The 13,608-nt window shown below is 30.6% G+C and overlaps 1 protein-coding gene and 1 long non-coding RNA gene across 3 annotated transcripts; both read left to right on the top strand.

Annotated features, from left to right (window-relative positions):
- The first annotated feature begins 2,034 nt into the window (after positions 1–2,034).
- On the top strand, positions 2,035–3,495 carry LOC106310983. 2 transcript variants are annotated; one of them, XR_001263899.1, is made up of 5 exons: positions 2,035–2,197; positions 2,274–2,393; positions 2,706–2,775; positions 3,052–3,167; positions 3,256–3,495. It is a non-coding gene; the product is annotated as an uncharacterized LOC106310983 (long non-coding RNA). The 2 variants fall into 2 exon arrangements; XR_001263900.1 differs by having other exon boundaries at positions 2,035–2,191; positions 3,256–3,494.
- Positions 3,496–9,148: 5,653 nt separating this feature from the next.
- On the top strand, positions 9,149–11,810 carry LOC106310325 (S-type anion channel SLAH2-like). Its single transcript, XM_013747559.1, has 4 exons — positions 9,149–9,581; positions 9,897–10,667; positions 10,749–10,780; positions 11,130–11,810. The coding sequence occupies exons 1-4, from the start codon at positions 9,210–9,212 to the stop codon at positions 11,500–11,502; spliced, it is 1,548 nt and encodes a 515-aa protein (XP_013603013.1). The 5' UTR covers positions 9,149–9,209; the 3' UTR covers positions 11,503–11,810.
- Positions 11,811–13,608: the final 1,798 nt, after the last annotated feature.

Genomic DNA, 13,608 nt, shown 5'->3' with positions numbered 1-13,608 from the left:
AAAAAAAAATATAACAAAAATGAAACAGATCCACATTTGTGTGGTTGAAATATGTGAAGAAAAAAACACCTACTTTCACATATTATTGAACATCAAAAACGAAAAACATGTTGGTGACGAGTCACGAGCAAAAAAAAAAAATTGATAACTAACATAAATCCCAATATATTTAAAGATTTAATAACCCACGTTAGCTAACCATCTAATCTAATACTCTTTCCATTTCAAAAATATATATGGTTTAGAACTTTTACCAGTATCAAGAAAACATATGAAATTTTGATTATCGATAGATTAATTTCTAAACTAACTATTCTTCGTAATTTTAGCCAATAAAATTTTAATGAAAAACATTTATATTTTTTGAAATTTATAATTAACCATTTAGTAATGAATTGAAAATGTAAAAAAATATATATTTATAAAACAATTTTTTTTTCTATAATGTGGATTTTCGAAACAGAAGGAAGTATAATATATGTTAATTAAATATCATAATATTTGTACTATTAAGTTAAATTAAAAACAATTTGTAGAAATTAAATAATTTTTATCTTTTGTAAGTAATTTTATAATATAATCAAATATTAATTATAAACTGAAGGCGTCACGTTAGCAAGAGCATTCTGGATGCGAATGTAAATTGTGAATGATGTACTTGTGATGATATAACTGTATTATTATTATTTTTTAAACAAAAACTTAGGTCGAAATGGAATCTTCATAGTAAAGTAGCCAAATGTGCATGTTAAATATTTAAAGAGGTAACTGTAGAAGTTTTATGTTATAAAGTATACAGAGATGATAGTATATAAAAGTTCACAAAGAACTTAATAATTTACTTTGGCGCTGCACACGTAGAAATTCCAAGACGGACCACTGTCCAGGATTCTTTTTAAACATACGATTAAATTTTTACCAATGCATTTTTCTTTACTTTTTGTAACACAGAGAATTTAAAATATCCTAAAACCGTTCAATTCATTTCAGATCGACGACTGTAAAAGTCAGTGTATGAGAGATTAAATAAGAAAATTTTTACTTATTCTATACAAGAATTAATATTAGGAAAACAAACAAACAAATTTGACATTGAAAAAAAACCGCAATAAGGACTAATACATCTTCACATATGCAAACAACAATTGTGGTAAAGATAACTATATCTATGCCATAATTTTGCTATGAACATGAGAATATGAAGAATCCATGAAATTTATGTATTGTCATGAACGGCAAACCGACATGTCTCGAGCTGAAAAATGCTGGAGATAGATTAAATGTTCCTTACGTGGCGTCTCTATATTGAAAATAAATATTATAGAACTAATATGATCTTTATAATTTTGAGTGTCAATGTTTTCTTATTTTGATTAACTTTGCTTTATTACCCTCTTTGGATTCAATATAACATTCTACTTTTAATAAAAAAATGCAACTTCAAATAATCACCACTTCCACTCCTTTAGCATGTCGAAAGATTATGATTTCAACATAAAGAGTAATTATTCTTATAACATACACAAAATAGTTATCCACAACCCAATCATTCCGAACCCGAAATATTACAAACCACAATGCACCGAATATGAGATCAAATTTTTGTAAAAGAAAACAACATAAAAACCATTTGAAGCCCTCACAACATATCAATGCCACAACTCTTAAACAACTATTGTGAACAAGCAAAATATATCTTATCATATTTAATCCCTCCTCACGTAAAAATTTCTAACAGACAAAAATCATTATCATATCTATCACTTACAAATGCAAACCTAAAACATAAACCATAAAATCATACAAAAATAATAATCTAGATCGCAAGTAAAGTATATCCCGCCCGTAGGACGGGCCGACCCTGGTATCTATTATTATAAAAGACTGTTTCCTTCTCTCCCAGCCCTCCACCTCAGATTCCAGCGAGATATGTCGAAGTCTATCGTCGTGACACGTGTGCGATGAATCTGATGATGATTTCTTGGATTGAGAAGTCTTGGTGTCGTTTCATCTCATGTTCTTCTCCCAAGAACCCTTATGCAATGAAATGATTGTCTTTCACTAACGACCCATCTTATGCACACACACAAAAAAAAAGATCTCTACTCTGTTTGATGTTGGCTATCTGAGTCAGACTTTGCTTAATAGTTTGATGTATGATTAATGAGAAAGCCAGGGTCTGCTTCCCAAGGTTCGGGTGACTCATCATCTTCATTCCCTTACTTACTTGAACTAATATGCTTCATGTTATCTGATACTGAAGACTTTTGCAGATAGAAGAGGTGGGTTTGATTACAGAAAAGATGAAATTAACCAGACACATGAAAAGGTGATTAGAACACTTGAATCATGCAACTTGATAGGAAAACTCGGAACCTAACATCATCTTGGAGGTAAAGCTTCCAAGGCTCTATTATATATTATTGTACCACACAACTTTAGTTCCAAATCCAAGATGGACTTAACAACGAGTGATAATCTGTATGATTGGTTTAGTTGTCATGTTGGAATGTTTGTGACTCTGTGTCTTTTACAATTAAAGATGTTCGCAACTGGAGTACTCTTTTTGTTTGTCTTTGCAAAGGAAGTTGTTTGAGAAGTGAATGTAATGTTCCCTTCTCTTTTTTACACTACAACACAATTGATGTTATAGCTTTCTTTGTTGCTTAACATTTTCATTACTGATTGCTGACTCTTTTTCCCAGATTGGGACTAGCAGAAGAGGTAACATCAGGCTCTCATGACGTCTCTGATGCTGTGGAAACATGACCAAAGGTGCGTTTCCTTGGTTTCTTCAATATAGAGTCCACGAAATTTTTTGTTCAATAAACTCTGTGTTCTACTTTGTATCTTTTCAGTTGTAAAAAGGTATAACAAATATGCAATGTGCCTATTTTTAGAGAATAAAGTTACTGTACTTATGTTTCTTAATATTCTACTCTCTTTTTTTTTTTTTTGTAAAAGAGACTATCAAAGTTTTTATTACCAAAGCTAATGATAATCACCATGGCAATGTAATCTTTAGCTGTTTTTTGATTATCAATAATGCAGATCTCTGCAAGGGTTGTACCGGGTCAAGAGTTATTCTGTTTCAGTAGAGATCCTGAAGAATGTTTCTTGCGATTGTTTATGAGAACTTTGTCGGCTGTGTTGTGCTTATTGTAGAGGTAAAATAAGAGGCATTTCCTTAAATTTGTTTTTGCATCAGAAACATTGCTAAGAAGGAACCAGTTCATGAGATTGTTGAAATGACAGATTTGGGATGCTCTTTAGCACTGAGGGGTTTGATATTTTTGCGAACGATCGAGTATTTGGAATGGTCTCTTAAGTGGCTTCTGAAACTACACAATATCAGAGATTACTGTGAATTTAGCCAGTGTGTTAGTCTTGGAAGATGCTTCGGTTGGACCGAATTGAAATATATGTAAACATGAATTATATATATATAATTATTTTATAGTCAAGGCAACCATTAAAAATCCAACTATTTCTTTATACTAAAACCTTCGGAAGGAAGATGTATTTCAGGCTTTCAAATATCACATAAGTTACTAATTAATGAATTTGTGCACAAGTTTGTTACTTGGTGTATATGTGAAATACAATTCGTATATATACATATAAGATTAAAATATGTCTTTGTAAAATATATTCTGCCAAATAATATAAGCAAAGTAAAATGAATTTATGCATTAATAAGTATAAGTCACTAGATGGCAGTAACAACAAGCTTGACTTTTGACTTGCGAGTAATTGAATTTTGTTTTGTTTCACCGAACCTAGACTTGCAAAAAAAAAGGGCGAATATGATGGATTTAAGGAAAAATTTGTATAAATACATACATAACTCCATTACAGGATAACTAAAATAAAATAAGGAGTGAGTCTAAAATAACTTTTTCATTTTTTAGTCGCAAATTCTAGTTTTGAAAAATTAAATTTGAAAATGATTAAACCACAGCCAATAGTTAATACATAATCAGAAAATTGTAAGAAAAATAAAAACTAACAAGATATAATAAATATAATGACAAAATTATTGAAATACATAAAATAATCCATAATACATAATTTCAAGAATAAATATGGAAAATTCATAACAACAACAAATAGAAGTATATAGGTTTTTAAAATATATATGTTTTAAATGAAACAACACATCTGATTACATAACACATAAATATAATAGTATTTTTTTAGAAATACACAAAGTAACTAATCAATACACACATAATATTGTTGGGTGAAAAAAAAACCCTGCAACTTCAGATAGAAAGTTATATGAATAGATATATAAATATTTATACAATTCATTGATATATAATAGTTTCAAAAATCTCATATATATATATATATTCCCAAAAAATAATTAAACACTGATTACTTTTAACGATACTATAGTTATGTAGTTCTCGGATTACAATGCCAAAATTTAACAATCTTATTAACATATTATTCACAACTATATGTTTCTAATCAATTTATTCCACTTATGTTTATTTCATCCCATATTCAGATATAAATAAATATATATTAATATAATACTTACTAAGGGTTTCAAGGAAACAATTAAAATTACATTATTTCCATTCGGAAAGACAGAGCAAAAAAGCAAAACCATCAAAAAATATTACTCGCTTAGTTTTCAAAGTTCCATAATCTTAAATTTCATGAATCTACCAATTACTTATCAAATTATAACAAAACTCAAACAATATATCAAACTCACATATATGTCTCTCTCTAACAAATGTAAGACTATAAAACATAAAAACAACCAATGCTTATTAAATAATATTCCATAATATCAGACATGCCTTGCAAAAACAAACGAAAATATAAATAAATTAAAACAAGCAATGTTTATTATACATATACTTTAGTTTTGAAATTATTTTTATAATTCACATCTCATCCCGTCCGTAGGGTGGACCAACCTTAGTATATTTATATAAAGAATAAATTTGCTCTCTTCTCATCAAGACACGTCAGTAAATAGGTGCAGGAGAAGCTTACACCTGTCTTTCTTTTACCGAATTTTGCTTTAGTTTACAATCTGAATGGGACTTTGTCTTATACTTAGTGGGTTCTTATTTTGTTATTAATTTTGTCAAAGTCATAATTACAGCCCGATACAGAGAGACCAATGTCTTGTTCGTGAAAATACCAAAAAAGGGTTCTCTTAATCTTCTTCGATTCTCAAGCTTTGAGTGCGCCGTTTCGTCTTTTGTTCTTATCCTCCAAATGGTTACGAGATGTTTCAACGCCATTACGACCTTCTTAACTCCTAAACCCAATTCAACCACAATTACTCATTCAATGCATCTTACCTCTATTCAAGGCGGTGGATCTCTAACTATAAAAAGGTAAGAAGCTTATCTCATAAATCTCATCCTCACCGCAACCAAACCTGCGAATCCTAGCCTCCCAAATCGAAACTCTCATCAGACAATCTATCTCCAGTTCTATCTCACATCGCTGTCCAAATCCGACATGAGCCAGACAATCGTTTGCGGAGGAGGACTATAATGATCAGACTCTTGCTGTCATGTCTCGATTGCCTAGAGTAAACATTGTCTCACATGTCCCCACCGGCCCCATAAACATTTGAAACATAAATCATACTCTAATGCACCAGCTGATGACATTTGTTCATTTTAGTGGTGTACGTATTGTCATGTAATTTGGTGAGATTTGGTCGTTTTTGTTTCCCTAGACGTGTTTTCTTTTTTTTTTGTTTACTTCCAGATTCTTGCCATGATACTTGGTGCAATGCCTTTTACAAAAAAGTTGATATTTACAAACGTTGCAACTCTTTTCTTATCGACAGATAGATGCATGTTTCTTAGTTAGGCAAGTGCACTCACGCTGCAGATCCAAATCAAATCAGATCTTGAAGCCATGGATGCAGCAGTCTCCGCAGCAACCTCAGTCTCTGGAGACCAGAGACCATGAAAGAGAAGAGACCAATTAAAATTGTGCAGACACTCCAGAGACTGAGGTTGCTGCGGAGACTGCTGCATCCATGGCTTCAAAGTATTTGGTGTTCAAGGATAGTGATCCTCATGATTCAGCGTTTCTAAAAAATGCGAAGCATCTGTTCAGTTTTGCAGACACTTAGAGAGACTCTTACAGTATACTAATAAGTGTTACAATTCAACAGGGTATGGGAACGAGCTACTATGGCAGCTTTGTCGCCACAGAAACTGAAGATCAGTGTTGTTTTCTCTGCAGGTCAAGCACTTGGCACATTGTCATTAATGGACCATTTCTGTGTGTTTCCGAATGATTTATGTATTGTTGTATCTTGGAGGTATACTATTGATTTGTAATTTTCTTTTGGCTTCAGATCACTTGCAGCTAAAAAAGAACATTTTACGGATTTAAAGATGGCCCAGATGGGATCATGAAATGCAAATAGGTTAACTTGAATGCAGAATTCATTCAGCTTTTAAGAAACCATATACTTAGACTGTAATGATATATGGATATTTGCTAAAAACTTTATCTAAGAATGAGATTCTACAAATTTTCATCATCATTTAGATCTTTGTGTTATAGACACTCCGGTATTCAAGCATGTGTATATAGCTGCACCTCAACTGTCGAATCTTTAGCTACAAGTTAATTTCTCTTTTGGTGACCAACTGACCATGAATGAACTTTATACAGTACATACATAACCTTTTATTTCAGAAACAGAACTGCAAATTTCTCCTAATTACACCATAACGTTATATATAGAAAGTCGAAACCTTATTCTACACCAACTACTCACACCATATGTCTATCTTAAGAGTCAGGGCTCAGGATTCATCTCATAAAACATACTTAAGAAAGTGGAGTAGCAAGAACAACATAACACTTTAAAAATATGCAAAAGTAACTATTAAGTAAACAAAATAGAATTATAAACAAATTTAAAATAAAAATTTTTAAAATCAATAATGAAATAAAATCAGTTGTTACTATAAGAAATAATTATAAAATAAAATTACTGGAAATTCATATGCCAAAAAGTAATCAATAACACTTGCATTAAAATTATAATTAATTATCAAGTAACATAGTTAACATGGTGTCCAAATATAATAAAATACACAAAAATTGATATTTTTATTGTAAATAATGATTGATATTTTTAACATCTCTAAATAGTAAAAATTGGGTTTTTAATATATATCTAAAAAAAATGTAACCAATTTAAAATAGTTAAAAAAAATCAAATAACAAAATATAGTAATTTTTACAATAAAATAACTTATAAAGTTAATGTAAATTCATATTCCAAAATTAATCCATAAAACTTACATTAAAATTATAATTAGTTATTCAGATAACGTAATTTTCTTAGTGTCCTAATATAATAACATATACTCAAATAAATATCTATATTTCTAAATAGTAATGATTGATATTAGGATTTCATGATACGTACCTAATATAAATTATTCTTTTTTGGCATTGTCTAAAACGAAAATTTCTAAGAGAATTCTAAGTAATGGATAAAACAATTCAATTCGAGTTACAATAGAGTAATCATACATAAAATAAGAATAATAAAAATCTACACTGTCAAAAATCTTGAACCTGTGCATTTCAAACTATTTCAAGAATCGTATGATGCAATAAATAACAAAACTACGAAATAACAATTCACACATAATATACAATCAAACCAAAAATAAATGTTAAAAAAATTAACAAATATAAAAATTGCCAAGTACCATTTATTATGAAGTTATATGAAGATTAACACATGTTTGATGAAGTTATAATTACTATTATGCTAATTGCCAAGTACCATTTATTTTAAAAATTCTAATCAGAAGTTACTTAGATTACATGATTTGTTTTATTTTCAAACATAATAGTAATATATTTAAGCCTCAAACAAATATGTATAACTTTAAATAGTAATGATAACTATTAAATTTTTGTGTAGTCTACCTGACTTAAATATATTTCCAGTTAGAATGAATCAAACTTCGCAACTTATTACTTACAACTTCATCAAACTATGCACTTATTACTTATAACTTCATGAAATTCTTCGAGCAATTTTTAAAAACTAATTTAAACTATTACAGTAGTTAAACTAAAACACACATTAAAAGAAAAAAAAGATATAATCTCTTATAAAACTTTTAATAATTAATAAGTACAATTTTTAGAATAAATAGATAAATTGTTTTAGTAAAAATCATGAAAATTAATTTTAGTTTCAGTTAAAAATAAGTTAAACATATTAAGTAATTTTTATTGTTTATTTCTCGTCCGTAGGATCGGGCCTACCCTAGTAGTTACATATTTTAAAGTAGAACAAATTTTTGGGTTAAAGAATGTGTTATTTTCAGATTTTTCTTTATGTTCCCTAAGCTTTTAGTACGAATACCAATTAGTCAAAAAAAATTAAGAAAATAATTGGCGAAGTAACATTTCAACAAATTGACATGTATTGATGTTATGTTGACAAAAAAAAGACATGTATTGATAAATTATTTATAGAGTTAATTGGTGAAGAAAGTATGGATCATTTTAAATGCTTATTTCTTTGACGGAACGTACGAATATTATGAAATTTCACAAACGCGGCCAAACGAGACTGGAAAGGCAAAGCAGCATTCTCCTATTGACTGAGTTTGACCTTTCAGTCCAAGGAACATTCTCTACTTATTTCGTTTCATTTTAATAACCTATAGTTATTTGCATATTTTATTCGATTGTTCTTGTACGGTTTCATACAATTTCTATATTCTGATATACATATTATTGCATTAGTAGGTTCTTTTCAGACCAGAGATCACCGCTTGGGGAGATCTGGTAGTTATAAAGAACAAATGAAACAAGTAAAAGTGAATGTAAGACAGTACGCTACTGGTCAAAAAACACAAACTGGTTGAATAGAAACAAAAGTAGAAAAACATAGAACTTTATTTTTTCTTCAGACAGCTCTAAAACTTTGTCTAGACAGCCCTATCATATCAGACATACAGTATACTCTGGTGGTCTTTCGGTGGAACTTATTTGACTTCACATATTTGGCTGCCACTGTTCACTGGCCACACCTAATCACTCCTCTCTTCTTTATAATGATCAAGATCTACATCTTCTTTTTCCATTACTTTCTCTTTCATTTTCTGTAAAATACAAGTAGTCATTATCTTTGAATGTGACGTTTTTTTATTTGGTTTATATATGGGATATTTATGAGTATAGTTCCAAATCTTACTAAATCAGAGAAAACTATGAATAATCCAAGATCAGTTAATTCTTCAGCTTCTCCGGCGAACCTAGATCTCGTGGAAAACCAGCGTCAGTCAAGTTCTGGAGAGTTTTCAAGAATAGAGAAACGAAACGGAGCGACGAAGATAACGTTTCACTCCAAGTCTATGCCCCGAGGTTGCAATGACAAGAAGTATGACCTATTCAGGACCATGTCAGGGAAGCTCGAACGTCAAATATCAAATCTCCGTGGAAAACCCATTGACACTTCGTTGCAGGATAAAGAGATCACTGAATCTCTAACCGCTGAGAGATTCTTAGAGGCTCTTCAAGGCCCTGAACTTGAAACTCTCAAGGTATTATTCATTTTCTTTTGTGTTTATTCTTGATTTTTCGTTACATTTTTATAATAACTAAGAGATTATGAACATGAAGACTAGTATATTTTCTTAAAACCATGTCCAAACCATATTAAATTAACTCTAAAATTTCTTTCAACGAAAATCAAATATATATATATATATATAACCGTTATGCTTCTACTAGGTGATCCAAAAGTTTTATCCAATACACTAATTTTTCCTTGGTATTTTTTGTTTTTGTTTCTTCACTTTATGGTGTTTTATTTTTTTTTAGTTTTTTAATGGTGTTTTATATTGGTGGAAGAACAGGAGATGGAGAAGATAGTGTTGCCTGAGGACAAAACATGGCCATTTCTTCTTAGGTTTCCAGTAACATCGTTCGGGATGTGTCTTGGAGTAAGCAGTCAAGCCATCATGTGGAAAACCTTAGCAACCACAAAGGCCGAGAAGTTCTTACATCTCACGCAAGTAGTCAACCACGTCCTTTGGTGGATTTCACTCGTCCTCCTCGTCTCCTTCTCCATCACTTACCTCTTCAAAACCATCTTCTTCTTCGAGGCGGTGCGCCGCGAGTTCAAGCATCCCATCCGAATCAACTTCTTCTTCGCTCCTCTCATTTCAGTCCTCTTCTTGGCACTTGGTATCCCACACTCCATCACCTCGAGTCTCCCCTCTATACTTTGGTACTTCTTTATGGCTCCGATCTTGCTTCTTGAGATGAAGATTTATGGACAGTGGATGTCTGGTGGACAACGACGCCTCTCCAAAGTTGCTAACCCTACAAACCACCTTTCCATCGTCGGTAACTTCGCCGGAGCACTTCTCGGAGCATCACTGGGGTTGAAAGAAGGACCGATGTTCTTCTTTTCCGTAGGCTTGGCTTATTATTTGGTCTTGTTCGTGACTCTCTATCAGAGACTTCCCACGAACGAAACCTTACCTAAAGAGCTTCACCCTGTCTTCTTCCTCTTTGTGGCTGCACCGGCTGTAGCTTCCATGGCTTGGACCACGATATCTGCGTCTTTCGATATTGGCTCGCGCATCGCTTACTTCATCTCCTTGTTCTTGTACTTCTCTCTGGTAATTATTATTTTTCTTTATTTACATAGTACCTTGCGATACAAGAAATGTGCATATCATGTGTTGTGGTTCTTGTTTCAGGTTGTTCGGATTAACTTTTTCCGCGGATTCAAGTAAGCTATTTCTCTAACTGATTATCAGAGTCTCCATACCAAATAAATTACTCCAGTTAATTTATATGATGTTAGACTGAAAACACACAAATAATAAGAAATTTATCTGGTTTTCAAAAAAATAAATAATAAATTTATTTTTATCTAAAAAGTATTATCATGTATATATATATATAAACTAAAATAATTCAACCAATCATAAAAAGGAAATTATTAAAAATAATTCACTGAACCGTTTTTCAGTAAAGTTAAAATGAACATAGAAATACACCATGAACTTTATAAAACTTCATAAATTATGAAACCAAAGGAGTAGATGTTATCTTACATATTTTTTGTTAAATGTCAGATTCTCCTTAGCTTGGTGGGCTTACACGTTTCCTATGACAGCGGTGGCCACAGCGACGATAAAATACTCAGGGGAAGTCAACGGATTAGCAACTCAGATACTGGCAGTTTTGCTGTCAGGAGCAGCAACTCTAACGGTGATAGGTGTCCTGGTATTGACAGTGGTGCACGCTTTTGTCAAACGTGATCTCTTCCCCAATGACTTCGCTATTGCAATAAGTGCAGAGCAACCAAAGCAGAAGAAATGGTTGAAACAGCTCATAAATGGAAGTTTGGAAAATAGTACGAGAGGTCTCAAGGTTTTGGACCCGGAAGATACTCGAATAGATATCGAAGCCCCTCCTTTATCAAATGCAGTGTGTCACACGGTTTAGTTAGCCAAGAGGTATGAAACAAAGTATACGCAGTTGATAAAAATAAAATCAAAGTATAAGTCACACGGTTGCAGCTTCGTCAGAAGACACAAGAAGGTTTACCAAGACAGCTCCACCAAACAGCTAGATCTATTTCAGCAAAGTCAGTCCCTTGCTTGATTCTACCGGCTGACTTGCAAAGAAACTCTATGATCAGATGGCTCATAACTCATGAGCAGGTTGTATCATGAGAGGTAGAAAAATCCATGCTCGTTTTATTCTTCTTGTCATTTGTATCTTTGTATCTTCATACCTTGAAATATATTACAATTTATTTGGAATGGTGTACTTAAAAGAAGTAAATATCTTCAAGCTCTCTCTGGCACAATCGTTAGTATGTTCTTGGTAAATTAGTTTTCGTTAATAGTAAATAATTTTATCATCTATGGGATGTACATGGCAAAACAGTCATTCCATATCCAACACATCTCGATATGTTCAATTCATACTCGGTTTATAAGACCGTGCAAAAATATTCTTGTATTTTTGAAAATTTTAAATAACATGTTATTTATTTTTTAGGCGAAAACATACATTAGTCGATACATCATCATCTGCTATATCACCTTATCATATCACCTAATTTTGTTGATGCGGATATTATGTCAGTTTTGCTAATGAATATGTCACCAGTAGCGGAGGTAGCTCAGTGGGAAGTGGTCATATGACCCATGTGAAATCAAAGAATTTTTTTTTGGCTTGTGTTTTTACGAAGAATACTGAGAAAATGTAGTAAAATAGCCTTCTGGACCCTTGTGATATATCTCTCCGTTTCTAAATAGATGATGTTCTCCGTTTCTAAATAGATGATGTTTTAGGAAGCTTTTAATGTTTCATAATAGATGATGTTTTCATATATCAATGCACTTTCTCACTTTATCAAAAACTGTAATCAATGATATTTTGTAGTTTGTTTTGTGATTAGTTAAATAACTTTTAATTTATATTTTAATGATATTTTTAAGATAAAAAAAACAAATCCCGTAAAATATATTTGCGAAGTGATTTATACATATGTCGTCACTACAATCATTCTCGCTGAAAAAAAGATGATATGGCACTTAAAATAGATGACATGGTTTTAGAAAATAGTGACATGACATCATATTAATTGTGAGATGTAAAATTTCCTTATAAAAATTTAAATTTTTTTGCAGAGATTTTAAATATGGTAATAAAAATAACTCATATAACATCATTAATGTCAACTTTCCATATAAATATTTATTTATGGTAAACTATTAAATATATTAATAATTCATATATCACAATTAAAATAATAATATATATGTATCTCACATTAATAAAAATAAACTAAATAAAGTAACACTAATCCAAAATAAATTTGATAGTTAAATATTTAAATATTATTTAAATTTATCCGTTCATCTTCATCATTTAAATTAACAAAAAGATTTTTCAGTTTAACTAAACAAACAAAGTCTCAAATTTATTAGAATTTATATTTATATGGATATATATATATATTTAAAATAAATAATCATTAAACACAATAATATAATTAAAACCATTTTATAAAATTTAATTTTATCTTTATTAAAAATTAAATCAAATCAAATTTAAATAATTATACCAAATCAAAAAGAGTAAGATTACAAACATACGTTTATGATTTCTTATAACTATTGAAATTAAAATATAAATTAATAATGTTGAAATATAAATCAAAATTTTCTTTTGAAATAAAAATGTTATGTTAAAAATTACTATTTCTGCGCATGGCGCAGGAAAACTATTAGTTTCTTAATAGTTGTGCATAATCTTAAAATTTTGGTATTTTTAAACACACGAAGTATATGTTAACTATAAAACTGACCCATATAAAAGATTTGGCTAGTTCCGCCACTGTATGTCACGTGTATAATTCTTTATATAAAAATAAACTAATGGTTTTATGTTATAAACCAAGGTCTGGTGGAAGCTAATATTCGAAGGTTCATATTCTTATATCTTTGTATTTCCTATCCCATATTGTATTAGGGTTTCATACTTATGTAATTTCCTATATAAAAGGTTTCTTATTGTCTAATAAAGATATAGACTTTC

This window comes from Brassica oleracea, chromosome C8 (genome assembly GCF_000695525.1).
Source record: "Brassica oleracea var. oleracea cultivar TO1000 chromosome C8, BOL, whole genome shotgun sequence".
Classification (NCBI taxonomy): Eukaryota; Viridiplantae; Streptophyta; class Magnoliopsida; order Brassicales; family Brassicaceae; genus Brassica; species Brassica oleracea.
The sequence above is the reverse complement of the archived record's forward strand: the minus strand, read 5'-3'. Positions and strand labels throughout refer to the sequence as shown.